Source organism: Oncorhynchus mykiss, chromosome 1, assembly GCF_057628025.1.
Source record: "Oncorhynchus mykiss isolate SJ-2025 chromosome 1, ASM5762802v1, whole genome shotgun sequence".
In the NCBI taxonomy this organism is placed as follows: domain Eukaryota; kingdom Metazoa; phylum Chordata; class Actinopteri; order Salmoniformes; family Salmonidae; genus Oncorhynchus; species Oncorhynchus mykiss.
In genome coordinates, this window is record NC_143022.1 from 15,084,728 (window position 1) to 15,102,159 (window position 17,432).

Here is a 17,432-nt window from a genome sequence, read left to right on the forward strand (position 1 = left end):
GAAGCCCAGTCCTCTCTCTCTCCCCACCTGGTAGTCTAGGATGCTGAAGCCCAGTCCTCTCTCTCTCCCTACCTGGTAGTCTAGGATGCTGAAGCCCAGTCCTCTCTCTCTCCCTACCTGGTAGTCTAGGATGCTGAAGCCCAGTCCTCTCTCTCTCCCTACCTGGTAGTCTAGGATGCTGAAGCCCAGTCCTCTCTCTCTCCCTACCTGGTAGTCTAGGATGCTGAAGCCCAGTCCTCTCTCTCCCTACCTGGTAGTCTAGGATGCTGAAGCCCAGTCCTCTCTCTCCCTACCTGGTAGTCTAGGATGCTGAAGCCCGGTCCTCTCTCTCTCCCTACCTGGTAGTCTAGGATGCTGAAGCCCAGTCCTCTCTTTCTCCCTACCTGGTAGTCTAGGATGCTGAAGCCCAGTCCTCTCTCTCTCTCCCTACCTGGTAGTCTAGGATGCTGAAGCCCAGTACTCTCTCTCCCTACCTGGTAGTCTAGGATGCTGAAGCTCAGTCCTCTCTCTCTCCCTACCTGGTAGTCTAGGATGCTGAAGCCCAGTCCTCTCTCTCTCCCTACCTGGTAGTCTAGGATGCTGAAGCCCAGGCCTCTCTCTCCCTACCTGGTAGTCTAGGATGCTGAAGCCCAGGCCTCTCTCTCTCCCTACCTGGTAGTCTAGGATGCTGAAGCCCAGTCCTCTCTCTCTCCCTACCTGGTAGTCTAGGATGCTGAAGCCCAGTCCTCCCTCTCTCGCTACCTGGTAGTCTAGGATGCTGAAGCCCAGTCCTCTCTCTCTCGCTACCTGGTAGTCTAGGATGCTGAAGCCCAGTCCTCTCTCTCTCGCTACCTGGTAGTCTAGGATGCTGAAGCCCAGGCCTCTCTCTCTCCCTACCTGTTAGTCTAGGATGCTGAAGCCCAGTCCTCTCTCTCCCTACCTGGTAGTCTAGGATGCTGAAGCCCAGTCCTCTCTCTCTCCCCACTTGGTAGTCTAGGATGCTGAAGCCCAGTCCTCTCTCTCTCCCTACCTGGTAGTCTAGGATGCTGAAGCCCAGTCCTCTCTCTCCCTACCTGGTAGTCTAGGATGCTGAAGCCCAGTCCTCTCTCTCTCGCTACCTGGTAGTCTAGGATGCTGAAGCCCAGGCCTCTCTCTCTCCCTACCTGGTAGTCTAGGATGCTGAAGCCCAGGCCTCTCTCTCCCTACCTGGTAGTCTAGGATGCTGAAGCCCAGTCCTCTCTCTCCCTACCTGGTAGTCTAGGATGCTGAAGCCCAGTCCTCTCTCTCTCGCTACCTGGTAGTCTAGGATGCTGAAGCCCAGTCCTCTCTCGCTCGCTACCTGGTAGTCTAGGATGCTGAAGCCCAGGCCTCTCTCTCTCCACCTGGTAGTCTAGGATGCTGAAGCCCAGGCCTCTCTCTCCCTACCTGGTAGTCTAGGATGCTGAAGCCCAGTCCTCTCTCTCCCTACCTGGTAGTCTAGGATGCTGAAGCCCAGTCCTCTCTCTCTCCCCACCTGGTAGTCTAGGATGCTGAAGCCCAGTCCTCTCTCTCACCCTACCTGGTAGTCTAGGATGCTGAAGCCCAGTCCTCTCTCTCTCCCTACCTGGTAGTCTAGGATGCTGAAGCCCAGTCCTCTCTCTCCCTACCTGGTAGTCTAGGATGCTGAAGCCCAGTCCTCTCACTCTCTCCCTACCTGGTAGTCTAGGATGCTGAAGCCCAGTCCTCTCTCTCCCTACCTGGTAGTCTAGGATGCTGAAGCCCAGTCCTCTCTCTCTCCCTACCTGGTAGTCTAGGATGCTGAAGCCCAGTCCTCTCTCTCCCTACCTGGTAGTCTAGGATGCTGAAGCCCGGTCCTCTCTCTCTCCCTACCTGGTAGTCTAGGATGCTGAAGCCCAGTCCTCTCTCTCCCTACCTGGTAGTCTAGGATGCTGAAGCCCAGTCCTCTCTCTCTCCCTACCTGGTAGTCTAGGATGCTGAAGCCCAGTCCTCTCTCTCTCCCTACCTGGTAGTCTAGGATGCTGAAGCCCAGGCCTCTCTCTCTCCCTACCTGGTAGTCTAGGATGCTGAAGCCCAGGCCTCTCTCTCTCCCTACCTGGTAGTCTAGGATGCTGAAGCCCAGGCTTCTCTCTCCCTACCTGGTAGTCTAGGATGCTAAAGCCCAGGCCTCTCTCTCTCCCTACCTGGTAGTCTAGGATGCTGAAGCCCAGGCCTCTCTCTCCCTACCTGGTAGTCTAGGATGCTAAAGCCCAGGCCTCTCTCTCTCCCTACCTGGTAGTCTAGGATGCTGAAGCCCATGCCTCTCTCTCCCTACCTGGTAGTCTAGGATGCTGAAGCCCAGGCCTCTCTCTCCCTACCTGGTAGTCTAGGATGCTGAAGCCCAGGCCTCTCTCTCCCTACCTGGTAGTCTAGGATGCTGAAGCCCAGGCCTCCCTCTCTCTCTTCCTACCTGGTAGTCTAGGATGCTGAAGCCCAGGCCTCTCTCTCTCCCTACCTGGTAGTCTAGGATGCTGAAGCCCAGGCCTCTCTCTCTCCCTACCTGGTAGTCTAGGATGCTGAAGCCCAGGCCTCTCTCTCTCTCCCTACCTGGAAGTCTAGGATGCTGAAGCCCAGGCCTCCCTCTCTCTCTCCCTACCTGGTAGTCTAGGATGCTGAAGCCCAGGCCTCCCTTTCTCTCTCCCAACCTGGTAGTCTAGGATGCTGAAGCCCAGTCCTCTCTCTCTCTCCCTACCTGGTAGTCTAGGATGCTGAAGCCCAGGCCTCTCTCTCTCTCCCTACCTGGTAGTCTAGGATGCTGAAGCCCAGGCCTCTCTCTCCCTACCTGGTAGTCTAGGATGCTGAAGCCCAGGCCTCTCTCTCCCTACCTGGTAGTCTAGGATGCTGAAGCCCAGGCCTCTCTCTCCCTACCTGGTAGTCTTGTATGCTGAAGCCCAGGCCTCTCTCTCTCTTCTCCAGCTCCAACAACTGGATGTCTGGGGACCACAGAGCCAGCTCTCCCTCTTCATTCCATGTGGGCACTTGCTCCTCCTCTGAGATCTCCTTCAGGGTGGCTTGGTCCTCCTCTGAGATCTCCTTTAGGGTGGCTCGGTCCTCCTCTGAGATCTCCTTCAGGGTGGCTTGGCCCTCCTCTGAGATCTCCTTTAGGGTGGCTCGGTCCTCCTCTGAGATCTCCTTTAGGGTGGCTAGGTCCTCCTCTGAGATCTCCTTCAGGGTGGCTTGGTCCTCCTCTGAGATCTCCTTCAGGGTGGCTTGGTCCTCCTCTGAGACCTCCTTTAGGGTGGCTTGGTCCTCCTCTGAGATCTCCTTCAGGGTGGCTCGGTCCTCCTCTGAGATCTCCTTCAGGGTGGCTCGGTCCTCCTCTGACATCTCCTTCAGGGTGGCTCGGTCCTGCTGGGTGAAAAAGGAACACGGTTAAGACAGGATATTTTAGATTCCGGAACATCTTTACCAGATAAAAACAGATATGTGTTGTACTGCAGTACATCATGCTACAACACAGACTGTCACCTGGCAACTGTCATCGGCTACGTTACACACAGTAAGCTGTCCAGTAAGTGTCAGCACTGCAGTGAAATTATAGAGTAGCATACTTGAAGCTGGTCACCAGTAGGGTCTCGGCGGTATGCCTGACTAATCCATACAGAAGACAGCTTGGCTTCAATCTAGAAGGACATGCAGCATGGCTTAATACACTGGTCACCAGTGTATTTACTCTAAGTGAATGGTGTGTGTGTGTGTGTGTGTGTGTGTGTGTGTGTGTGTGTGTGTACATGCGTGTGCATGCTTACATATGTGAGTGTGTGTATGTGCACGTGTGTGACTGTCTGAATGTGTGTCCTGACCTCAGAGAGGCTGGCAGCAGTGCTGGGCGAGCGCCACTTATCGTCCCGGTCATGCTGGTAGTCTGAGTTCTCCTCTGTCAGGTGTCTGCAGCACACCAGGGTGAAGGGAGGGGGAACCTCACGAAGGAACGCCACCGCCTCGCGCCTCGACTTGCCGTACAGCTGCACCGTGTTTACCTGTAGACAGAGACACAAGTAAAGCAGGTACAGCGACACAAACACAATTCACATGTAGCGTACAGGAAATTCCCTTAAGATATCATAAACACAATAACACACAGAGGTGCTCTATCTCCTGCACAAGGCAGACACACAGAAAAGCAGGCCATTCACCTGCACAGTGTGCGCACACACACACACACACACACACACACCATTCACTTAGAGTAAATACACACACCAGTTTCAAAAGGAAAGATACACTATACAGTACAATTCAAAAAGTTTGGACACACAGAATAATAGTGAAGACATCTAAACAATGAAATACCACATATGGAATCATGTGGTAACCAAAAAAGTGTTAAACAAATCCAAAAATATTTTAGCCACCCTTTGCCTTGATGGAAGCTTTGCACACTCTTGGCATTCTCTCAACCAGCTTCACCTGGAATGCTTTTCCAACAGTCTTGAAGGAGTTCTAGGATGAGAGAAAGCCAAGAGTGTGCAAAGCTGTCATCAAGGCAAAGGGTGGCTACTTTGAAGAATCTAAAATATATTTTGATTTGTTTGACACTTTTTTGGTTACTACATGATTCCATATGTGTTATTTCATAGTTTTGGTGTTTTCATTATTATTCTACAATGTAGAAATAAACAAAAAACCTTGAATGAGAAGGTGTGTCCAAACTTTTGACTGGTACCATATACACAACAGAATGTGGACACCCCTTCTAATTAGAGGATACGGCTATTTCAGCTACACCCATTGGTGACAGGTGTATAAAAATTTAGCACACTGCCATGCAATCTCCATAGACAAACATTGGCAGTAGAATGGCCTTACTAAATAGATCGGTGACTTTCAACGTGGCACCGTAATAGGATGGCCCCTTACCAACAAGTCAGTTGGTCACATTTCTGCCTTTCTAGACTTGCCGCTGTCCACTGTAAGTGCTGTTATTGTGAAGTGGAAACGTCTAGGAGAAACCATGGCTCAGTCGCGAAGTGGTGGACTACACAAGCTCACAGAACGGGACCGGTGAATGCTGAAGCGTGTAAGAATCGTCTGTCCTCCTTGCCGAATTCCAAACGGCTTCTGGACACAATGTCAGCACAATAACTGTTAGTTGGGAGCTTCATGAAATGGATTGCCATGGCCGAGCAGATACACAAGCCTAACATCACCAAGCGCAATAACAAGCGTCGGCTGTAGTGGTGTAAAGTTTGCCACCATTGGACTCTGGAGCAGCGGAAACGCATTCTCTGGAGCCATCTGGCAGTCTGATGGACAAATTTGGTTTGGCAGATTCCAGGAGAACGCTACCTGCCCCAATGCATAGTGCCAACTGTAAAGTTTGGTGTAGGAGGAATAATGGTCTGGTGCTGTTTTTCATGGTTCAGGCTAGGCCATTTAGTTCCAGTGAAGGGAAATCTTAACGCTACAGCATTCAATGACATTCTAGACAATTCTGTGTTTCCAACTTTGTGACAATTGTTTGGGGAAGGCCCTTTCCTCTTTCAGCATGACAATGCCCTCGTGCACAAACCAAGGTCCATACAGAAATGTTTTGTCGAGATCGGTGTGAAAGAACTTGATTGGCCTGCAGAGAGCCCTCCCCTCAACCCCATCGAAGACCTTTGGGATGAATTGGAATGCCGACTGCAAGCCAGGCCTAATCGCGCAACATCAGTGTCCGACCTCACTAATGCTCTTGTCGCTGAATGGAAACAAGTCTCCGCAGCAATGTTGCAACATCTAGTGGAAAGGCATCCCAGAAAAGTGGAGGCTGTAATAGCAGCAGGGGGGGACCAACTCCATGTTAATGCCCATGATTTTGGAATGAGATGTTCGACGAGCAGGTGTCCACATACTTCTGGTCATGTAGTGTAAGACATCAGAAGCTAATGGAGTCAATTTGTGACTTCAACAATTCCCAACAAAGGTTCTCTCACTGTTAATGAAGTGAACCAAGAGAGATATAGTAGCCCGCAGGAGGGTGTGTGTTGGTACTTGCGCCCGTGTGTGCGCCTATACACGTGTGTGTGTGTGCTCGTGATCATGCATGTGTGTGTGCGCGCGTGTGTGTGAGATCAGAGGGGCCAACCCAGTGGTATAGCCCTATTCTCAGTGAGGGGACTCAGGGAGCCGCTAGGCCTCTTGATTGCTGTTTAATGGAGCGGGATGTGCAGGAGCATCTGGAGAGCCCAGCTGACGCTGGCTGCTCCGTGCCATCTGCCCAGAGATGTAGGTGAGACCTGGCCACCTCTACTAAGGTTTAGGGGCCTGCCATCTTACCGGGAGACTGCGGCTCAGAAAAATGTGTGTGTACTAGTATGCAGGGTTGGGGATGTGACGAAGCCTGACATAAAATTGAGCAATACCTTCAGGCATTTAAAACATGAATCTAGCGATACATTTGGAGCTCTAAAAACTAGCCTCCCTCCCCCCCTCGCTCTCCTCTCCTCCTCTCACAGAGTATTCCTGTCCTGTGCCACAGTACCATGGTGGTTGCTTCTGCCACGACTGCCAACAGCAACAGGCTGAGGGCACAGTGGTGAATCTGCACCAAGCCATGCCAGGGAGGGGAGCGGGCAGGAAGAGGGGTAGGGGTGCGCAGGGGGTGGCACAGAGGGGGCGAGGGAGGCAGGGGTCTGACGTACAGATGGCCTCGGTTAGCCTGCTAACCCCTCTTCACAGGAGTATGTACCCACACATACACACTCCCCCAACCACACACTCATAAAGACAAACACACACTCCCCCAACCACACACTGAAATAGACAAACACACACACTCCCCCAACCACACACTCATATAGACAAACACACACACTCCCCCAACCACACACTCAAATAGACAAACACACACACCTATAATGCAAAAGCCCAATGAACAACAGAAAATACAACAGCCCAGAGTTCCCCTGTAGTGTACATTAGACACGGGTCTAACTAACCCCCTCCAGTCACAGCTACATCTGAACTGGAGCCAGGGACATCGCCTGACCACCAAGGTCATTGGACAGGCTCAAGGTGATAGGGAACAAAAAATACTAGGAAATGATTTGAAGTTATGACACATTAGATGTGTGCTACCATAATCTTGAGGTTCTGCCAGGTAACGCCTGCATGGATAACCAGTGCATTATGACTGACAGATCATGGGTTTTCTATCACTTCCTGATCTTTATGCTACATCCCATCTATTTTTAAATGTCATGGTTTGGTTACTTTGTATGCCTTTAGACAAGGAAAATGTTGTGTGTGTGTGTGTGTGTGTGTGTGTGTGTGTGTGTGTGTGTTGTGCGGTGTGTTGTTGTTTCGATGCCTGTCCAGTACCTCTAGTAGTTCGTCCTCTGGTCTCAGGAGGCCGTGTTTGGCCACAGGGCCTTCTGGGGCCACAGAGGAGATGTAGTGGTGGCCGTCAAACGAGTCCAACTCCACCCCTAGACGCATGGTGTGGATGGGTAGCAGCTAAGATAAAATAAAGAATAGAATACTTTATCATCTAATCAAATGCGTAGTAGACCTTACTGTGAAATGCTTACTTACAAGCCCTTAACCAACAATGCAGTTCAATAAATAGAGTTAAGAAAATATTTACTAAATAAATGAAAGTACAATTTTATAAAAATTGTAACACAATAAAATAACAATACCGTGCGGGGGTAAAAGTCGAGGTCATTTGTACATGTAGGTGGGGGTAAAGTGACTATGCATAGATAATAAACAGTGAGTAGCAGCAGTGTAAAAACTATTTTAAAAACATTACAATAAATTCACAGATTTCACAAGACACCGAGTGCCCTCAGGCCCCTACTCCACCACTACCATTTATCTACAGTACAAAATCCATGTGTACGTGTGTGTACAGTGCGTATGTTATCGTGTGTGTGTGCGCGCATGTGTCTGTGCCTATGTTTGTGTTGCTTCACAGTCCCCGCTGTTCTATAAGGTGTTTGTTTTTTAAATCTAATTTTACTACTTGCATCAGTTACTTAATGTGGTCATGGCTCTGTAGTACTGTGGGCCTCCCATAGTCTGTTCTTGGGGACTGTGAAGATGTATGTCTTGTGGGGTATGCACAGGTGTCCGAGCTGTGTGCCAGTAGTTTAGACAGACAGCTCGGTGCGTTCAACATGTCAATACCTCTCATAAATACAAGTAGTGATGAAGTCAAGCTCTCCTCCACTTTCAGCCAGGAGAGATGGACATACATATTATTAATATTAGCTCTCTGTGTACATCCAAGGGCCAGCAGTGCTGCCGGGTTCTGAGCCAATTGCAACTAAGTCCCTTTTTGTGGCACCTGACCCCATGACTGTACAGTAGTCCAGGTGTGACAAAACTAGGACCTGTAGGACCTGCCTTGTTGATAGTGCTGTTAAGAAGGTAGAGCAGCGCTTTATTATGGCCAGTCTTCTCCCCATCTTAGCTACTGTTGTATCAATATGTTTTGACCATGACAGTTTACAATCCAGGGTTACTCCAAGCAGTTTAGTCACCTCAACTTGCTCAATTCAATCTCCCTCACTAGCTTTAAGCACCAGCTGTCAGAGCAGCTCACAGATTACTGCACCTGTACATAGCCCATCTATAATTTTGCCCAAACAACTACCTCTCCCGCTACTGTATTTATTTATTTATTTTGCTCCTTTGCACCCTGTATGTTTGTTTTACTCCATGTGTAACTCTGTGTTGTTGTATGTGTTGAAATGCTTTGCTTTATCTTGGCCAGGTCGCAATTGTAAATGAGAACTTGTTCTCAACTTGCCTACCTGGTTAAATAAAGGTGAAATAAAGTAAAATAAATTCCACATTATTTATTACAAGATTTAGTTGATTTTAGGGTTTAGTGAAGTTTAGGGTTTAGTGAATGATTTGTCCCAAATCAATCTGTTTATTATCTATGCATAGTCTCTTCACCCCTACCTAACTGTAAAAATTACCTTGACTAACCTGTACCCCTGCACATTGACTCAGTACCAGTATCCCCTGTATACAGCCTCATTACTGTTATTTTATTGTGTTACTTTTTATTTTTACTTTAGTTTATTTGGTAAATATTTTCTTAATTCTTTATTGAACTGCACTGTTGGTTAAGGGATTGCAAGTAAGCATTTCACGGTAAAGTCTACACATCCCGTATTCGGCGCATGTGACAAATAAAGTTTGATTTGATTTGAAATAATGCTCAAAGCCAGTGGCATGTCATTAGTAAAGATTGAAAAAAGTAAGGGGCCTAGACAGCTGCCCTGGGGAATAACTGATGTTCCATTAAATAACATCCTGCCAGCAGCATACCACCCTGCGTACCACTGCTGGCTTGCTTCTGAAGCTAAGCAGGGTTGGTCCTGGTCAGTCCTTGGATGGGAGACCAGATGCTGCTGGAAGTGGTGTTGGAGGGCCAGTAGGAGGCACTCTTTCCACTGGTCTAAAAAATATCTCAATGCCCCAGGGCAGTGATTGGGGACACTGCCCTGTGTAGGGTGCCGTCTCTCGGATGGGACGTTAAACGGGTGTCCTGACTCTCTGAGGTCATTAAAGATCCCATGGCACTTATTGTAAGAGTAGGGGTGTTAACCCCAGTGTCCTGGCTAAATTCCCAATCTGACCCTCAAACCATCACGGTCACCTAATAATCCCCAGTTTACAATTGGCTCATTCATCCCCCTCCTCTCCCCTGTAACTATTCCCCAGGTCGTTGCTGCAAATGAGAACGTGTTCTCAGTCAACTTACCTGGTAAAATAACAGATAAATAAAAATAAAAAAAATCCTCTGTGTTCTGTTAGACAGGTAACTCTTTATCCACAATATTGCAGAGGGTGTAAAGCCTACACATACATTTTTCTAGCAGCAGACTATGCTCGATAATGTCAAAAGCCACACTGAAGTCTAGCAAATTATTGATTTCATGAACCTTGTTTCTTAAGCCTTTTATGTTAAAGTGGGCTATTGTGAGCACTTTTCTTCAGGGATGCTTACTTGTTTTCATTGCGTTACTGGGAAGATTGTGTCTACCAACGCCTCTGGTGTAATGTACATTTGCTGAAGGATTATGACAACTCCACGTCACAATGGTAGGGATCAGCTGAGCTGGGCTTGGGTCATTGATAAATCATTGTCTCAACGCAGCCTTACAATGCTGTGAAAGGATCCAGGAACCCAAATGATTTGGGTGGATCCCATCCTCCTTATAAAACGTGTTTTGTTTCCAAAAGGTATTGAAATTGTCAACAAAAGTTATACCCATTGAGCTGCAGTAATCACATAGCCAGTTGTGAAGAGAAATAATCCTGCTTAAGCATTTAATGCCATGATTCAGAGAGGGAACAGGGCCAGATGGGTCTAGCAGAGAGTCAATCGGCTCTTTAAAATCCAGTTTCAACTGTTCAGAGCTACCCTTGATGTCATTAAAACCCACGTCCTTTACTCAAGCTCTGGGATAGGACATTGCTCCTGGTGCAAAAACAGTCACATTCCTTACCATGGAGCTGCCCAAAATCACAGCTGGCAAGAATGACAAGGAAATCCGCCCACACCCTTGCTTCACAGAATTCAGAGAACCCTTTATGGACGGGCGAGAAGAAGGATAACATTTCTCCTGGCGCAGTCCTCCGTCAGATGGAGATCCAGAGCAGGGACGGAAGGTTGGCGATATCGACTTCAAAATCATAGTAGTAGGCACTGCGGCCGACAAGACACAGGCACCCCCAGCGACGAAGGTGCAGGAAGATCCAGGACGGCCAAAATATTTGTTGTTTACATCCAACATGCGCGAACGCAGTCCAGCCATCAGCGCAGAAAATGTAAATGTTCCCCTCTGCGCTTTCCCCAGTTTCTTACGTAGGCTGGTGACCTGCGTGATCAAGGAAGCCACCTCAAGCCTATAATCCTCGGCAAGCAAACAATTGCCACATCGGAACTCTGAGTGATCCGGTTTGTCCCGAAACAGCTCCTACAGCGCAGGAACCGTTGATTTATTTCTCCAGACAAAGAGGGCTCCATTGCTAAACTCATCTGGTAGCAACTTCGTTAGCTTGATGGCAGCGTAGCTTCTCTGTCAAGCAGGCTTCAACCTGTCTGTTAAGCAGGATTCTGGGACAAAAAAAATAGCAGTCCTAGCTGTTAAAAGCTAACCGCTTCGTGGAATCGACGCAAAAACAAGTTAGGTATTCGTATTTAATGAATAGTGGTTTTATTTTAATCAAAAATAACAAACCGAGCTTGTCATGAGGTACTCTACCTCAGGCAAGCAATACCTCGAGGCTTAATATTAGACATCGCGCACCAGCTGTTATTGACAAATAGACACACACCACCACCCCTCGTCTTAACGGACGTAGCAGTTGTCCTGCCAGTGCATGGAAAACCCAGCCATATTATCCGTATCGTCGTTCAGCCACGACTTGGCGAAACATCAGATATTACAGTTTTAATGTCCCGCTGGTAGGATAGTCTCGAACGGACCTCATCCAGTTTATTCTTACCCACTCACCAACAAATTTTCACAAGGCACATCGATCTCCACCCCCTGTATCTCAGTCTGTTCTTCATGCGAATGATGGGGATTTGGGCCTGGTCTCGGAGAAACAGTATGTCCTTTGCTTTAGACTCATTAAAGGGAAAAATCTTCATCCAGTTCGAGGTGAGTAATCGCCGTTCTGATGTCCAGAAGCTCTTCTCGGTCATAAGAGACGGTAGCAGCAACATTATGTACAAAATAAGTTACAAACAATGTGAGAAAACACACAAAATAGCACAGTTGGTTGGGAGCCCGTAAATGGCAGCCATCCCCCTCCGGCGCCATTCTTTAACATCCCTGTGATAACTGGGGAGGCTTTGTCAAGGGGAACTGTGTGGCATAAGCATTAAGCTCCAATATTTGATGGTAACTGGTGGTCACCTTGGAGTAATTCTGTAATTCAGCATCATCTTCAATAACAGGGTCCAGTTCAACCACCTGGGAGGGAAAACACACAAACAATGGTCATTATAAACTGGGTGGTTTGAGCCCTGAATGCGGATTGGCTGACAAAACATTTATTTTTACTGTTCTAATTACATTGGTAACCAGTTTATAATAGGAATAATAGCACCTCGGGGGTTTGTGGTATATGGCCAATATACCACGGCAACGGGTTGTATCCGCGTCAAGAACAGCCCTTACATGCTGACGCGTACATACAGTGCCTTGTGAAAGTATTCGGCCCCCTTGAACTCTGCGACCTTTTGCCACATTTCAGGCTTCAAACATAAAGATATAAAACTGTATTTTTTTGTGAAGAATCAACAACAAGTGGGACACAATCATGAAGTGGAACGACATTTATTGGATATTTCAAACTTTTTTAACAAATCAAAAACTGAAAAATTGGGCGTGCAAAATTATTCAGCCCCTTTACTTTCAGTGCAGCAAACTCTCCAGAAGTTCAGTGAGGATCTCTGAATGATCCAATGTTGACCTAAATGACTAATGATGATAAATACAATCCACCTGTGTGTACTCAAGTCTCCGTATAAATGCACCTGCACTGTGATAGTCTCAGAGGTCCGTCAAAAGCGCAGAGAGCATCATGAAGAACAAGGAACACACCAGGCAGGTCCGAGATACTGTTGTGAAGAAGTTTAAAGCCGGATTTGGATACAAAAAGATTTCCCAAGCTTTAAACATCCCAAGGAGCACTGTGCAAGCGATAATATTGAAATGGAAGGAGTATCAGACCACTGCAAATCTACCAAAACCTGGCCGTCCCTCTAAACTTTCAGCTCATACAAGGAGAAGACTGATCAGAGATGCAGCCAAGAGGCCCATGATCACTCTGGATGAACTGCAGAGATCTACAGCTGAGGTGGGAGACTCTGTCCATAGGACAACAATCAGTCGTATATTGCACAAATCTGGCCTTTATGGAAGAGTGGCAAGAAGAAAGCCATTTCTTAAAGATATCCATAAAAAGTGTCGTTTAAAGTTTGCCACAAGCCACCTGGGAGACACACCAAACATGTGGAAGAAGGTGCTCTGGTCAGATGAAACCAAAATTGAACTTTTTGGCAACAATGCAAAACGTTATGTTTGGCGTAAAAGCAACACAGCTCATCACCCTGAACACACCATACCCACTGTCAAACATGGTGGTGGCAGCATCATGGTTTGGGCCTGCTTTTCTTCAGCAGGGACAGGGAAGATGGTTAAAATTGATGGGAAGATGGATGGAGCCAAATACAGGACCATTCTGGAAGAAAACCTGATGGAGTCTGCAAACGACCTGAGACTGGGACGGAGATTTGTCTTCCAACAAGACAATGATCCAAAACATAAAGCAAAATCTACAATGGAATGGTTCAAAAATAAACATATCCAGGTGTTAGAATGGCCAAGTCAAAGTCCAGACCTGAATCCAATCGAGAATCTGTGGAAAGAACTGAAAACTGCTGTTCACAAATGCTCTCCATCCAACCTCACTGAGCTCGAGCTGTTTTGCAAGGAGGAATGGGAAAAAATTTCAGTCTCTCGATGTGCAAAACTGATAGAGACATACCCCAAGCGACTTACAGCTGTAATCGCAGCAAAAGGTGGCGCTACAAAGTATTAACTTATAATTTTGCACGTCCAATTTGTCAGTTTTTGATTTGTTAAAAAAGTTTAAAATATCCAATAAATGTCGTTCCACTTCATGATTGTGTCCCACTTGTTGTTGATTCTTCACAAAAAAATACAGCTTTATATCTTTATGTTTGAAGCCTGAAATGTGGCAAAAGGTCGCAAAGTTCAAGGGGGCCGAATACTTTCGCAAGGCACTGTAAGCGTGGCAAAATAAATGTACACATACATGTTATTCAATCATTGCACCCACACTGACCGAGAACGTCAACAAGCATCTGGTAGCCAGGCGCTAAAATAGTGTTTTTATTTGTGACGCTTGACACGCTGCAAGTCCTGCCTCTCCCATCTCCTCATTGTATTTTAGGAGCATAATTCGTGGGTGATTGAAAGATGAACTAAGGTTTACACTCCAGTCCAGTTGGTGGTGGTGATGCACCTTAAAGTTGGTTGCAACCATCATATAAAATCCCAAGAAGCCTGAAGGAAGAAAGATTACTAGAAATAAATTCGGTTTACCTTTTAATCTGTGGATTAATTGTCGGAGTAGAGGACCTTGTGCATTTCAGGTAAAATAACAACGCAATGTTTATATCCCAGGACAAATTAGTTAGCAACAGCAAGCTAGCTAGCTAAATTGATAGAAATGAATAAAGTTGGTTCAGAGTTCATTTTGATATAGCAACATGGGTCTTGATCGCGTCCGGTGTGGGTGGACAAAATCAACATGCGTGTGATAGGGGGTGTGCGAGCGGTCTGGTCAGCATGTTAGCTGTGGTATATTTGGCCATATACCACAACCCCTCGTAGCTTATTGCTTAATTATATAATTCCTTCCCTATGGGATGATCAAACCTCGCTTGATATCAAATCAAACTGTTACTGATTGACATGACTGATTTCTCTGAGCTTGTCTGTGGTGGTATTCTGTCCATATGTTCATTTCCTGCTGTCAGTTAGAATCTCACCAGAACATCGTACTGTGGCCCCAGAGACTGCTCCCATTTGTCCTTCAGCTCCAGCTCAGACAGAGAGATCTCCTCCACACCTGTAAGACACAAGGACAGTGTCAATGCACGCGTTAATAACTCTGGGCCGTGAGGAACGACACAAAACATGTTCAATTGTATTTTGAATGGAACTTCGCTGTTAAGGGCAATTCCAACACTTTACAACCTCACTTTCATCATCCCGGCACAATACCAGCGTCAACATATGTGAAAACGGCACATTTACACTTTGTAGAAAACAGCAAAAGTTCAAACAAAAAAAACCTTGTTTGGGCTAAGAAATCATAGTTTTTTACTTTTAATCCTACCTGTCACAGTATTTTATACAGTATTTTTAACCACAGACTATAGAAACCTGCTGTTTTCACATAGTCTACGCAGATCCTGGTGGCAGAATTTCCCTTTAAGCTTAACTAAGTGAGAAGTCAACCCTGGGACACTGACAGGGTAACAAGATTGCTGCTTGTGATCCAGGAAGTAATGAGACAGACATGAGTTCGGCTCCCCCACCACTGTACTGTAGGACTTTTTACAGTGAACCTGGGGGGAAATCAGCAGCAGGACATGAAGGAGGAATTATTTTACGCTGTGTGTTCATTACCAGTGTAAAGACGTAAAGAGAAACTCCTCAGAGCTAGCTCCCTTGGACTGACCACAACCACTCCCCACACACATGGAACCGTTTGAGTACATGGTGTGTGTGTGTGTCTCTCTCACTTTCTGTCAGCCCAGTGTGTAAAAACCCAAAGGCTTGTGACATGAGCTCCAGTACTGTACCTGATTAATTAACACAGCTAACCGCTCGCCACTGCGCAGTTCCTCTCCAATGTTTCACTGAATAAATAGCCTAATACATGGTTTTGGGATGTCAAGAAGGAAGGAACATCTGTGGGCCAGGCGGAGGACACGCACGAACACACATACCCACCCCAAACTGTTGCCACAAAGTTGGAAGTGACGTAAGTGCCTTAATGTGTTCAGACCGCAGGAAGAGTAGCTGCCGTGGCAACAGCTAATGGGCATCCCTGATGAATATGATACACACACCCTAAATATTTACAACACATTTCAGTCAGTTAGCAAAGACAAATAGAGGGAAGAGAGAGACAAGAGAGAAAGAAAGAGAACAGCTGGACGTGGGAGCCGGGGTGGACGTGGGAGCCTGGGTGGACGTGGGAGCCGGGGTGGACGTGGGAGTCGGGGTGGACGTGGGAGTCGGGGTGGACGTGGGAGTCGGGGTGGACGGTGGAGTCAGGGTGGACGGTGGAGCCAGGGTGGACGGTGGAGCCAGGGTGGAGTCAGGGTGGACGGTGGAGTCAGGGTGGAGGTGGGAGCCAGGGTGGACGTGGGAGCCAGGGTGGACGTGGGAGCCAGGGTGGACGTGGGAGCCAGGGTGGACAAGCACAATCAGACTGGTTCAAGTGTTAAGTTACTGTACTGGCACAGTGGCACTACCATAAGATATTTTTTTGCAAATGTGTTGTGTAATGTACTGTGAATGTCAATGGTTCAGACATGCATTGTTCTACGTGATTGACAGCTCATTGTGCCACTACACTGAACTACAGTAAAAACTAAAAAGCCCACATCAGCGCTTCAGTTAAGACTCACTCAAAACCTCCACGTGGACATCAGCCAACAGTTGTTCTGCAGTGGAATGGACTAGAATCAGTTTCCAACATCTTCAACTTTCAATGATTCTAATACATATAACAACGCATGTATTTGTCCCAAATGGCACCCTATTCCCTAGGACACTACTTTGAGCCCATAGGGCTCTGTTCAAAATAAGTGCACTATACACTGCGTGTACAAAACATTAGGAACACCTTCCTAATATTGAGTTGCACTCGGGGCATGGACTCTACAAGGTGTTGAAAGTGTTCCACAGGGATGCTGGCTCACGTTGACTCCAATGCGTTGACTCCACCACCATGTTTGAACATTTTAACAGTGGGTACTCAGTGATGTGTTGGATTGCCACAAACATAATGCTTTGTATTCTGGACAATAAGTTAATTTCTTTGCCACATTAGTTGCAGTATTACTTTAGTGCCTTATTGCAAACAGGATGCATGTTTTAGAATATTTTTATTCTGTACAGGCTTCCTTCTTTCCGTCTGTCATTTAGATTAGTATTGTGGAGTAACTACACTGTTGTTGCTCCATCCTCCATTGTTTTCTTCAATCACAGCTATAAACCCCAGTGGCCGGGCCTGGCTCCCCGGTGGCCGGGCCTGGCTCCCCGGTGGCCGGGCCTGGCTCCCCGGTGGCCGGGCCTGGCTCCCCGGTGGCCGGGCCTGGCTCCCCGGTGGCCGGGCCTGGCTCCCCAGTGGCCGGGCCTGGCTCCCCAGTGGCCGGGTCTGGCTCCCCAGTTTATATTTTTGTTCAGTATAGTTGATGATCCCTGCTGTACAGACACTGGGAGACAAATTCACATTTCAGCAGGACAATAACCTAAAACAAGGACAAATATACAGTTGCTTGCCAAGAGGACATTGAATGTTCCCGAGTGGCCTAGTTACAGTTTTGACTTAAAAATCTATAGCAAGACTTGAAAATGGCCGTCTAGAAATGATCAACAACCAACTTGACAGAGCTTGAAGAGTTTAAAACAGAATAATGTGCAGATATTGTAAAATCAAAGTGTGCAAAGCTTTTGGAGACGTACCCAGAAATACTCACAGCTGTAATCGCTGCCAAAATTGATTCTAACATGTACTGACTCGGGGTGTGAATACTTATGTAAAATCAGATATTTCTGTATTTTATTTCCAATAAATATGCAAGAATTTATAAAAGCATGTTTTCATTATGCGGTATTGTGTTGACAAAA

At 47.1% G+C, this 17,432-nt stretch overlaps 1 protein-coding gene across 1 annotated transcript in view; it reads right to left on the reverse strand.

The window, feature by feature from the left end:
* Nucleotides 1-17,432, reverse strand: part of LOC110511200 (inaD-like protein) — a 297,471-nt gene that overhangs the window by 251,103 nt on the left and 28,936 nt on the right. Inside the window, exons 12-16 of the mRNA XM_090184789.1 lie at nt 14,555-14,634; nt 11,889-11,945; nt 7,321-7,455; nt 3,819-3,995; nt 2,884-3,363 (exon numbers count right to left, since the gene is read on the reverse strand). Of these exons, the coding sequence (XP_090040915.1) occupies nt 2,884-3,363; nt 3,819-3,995; nt 7,321-7,455; nt 11,889-11,945; nt 14,555-14,634 (929 nt within the window). The remainder of the gene's footprint in view (nt 1-2,883; nt 3,364-3,818; nt 3,996-7,320; nt 7,456-11,888; nt 11,946-14,554; nt 14,635-17,432) is intronic.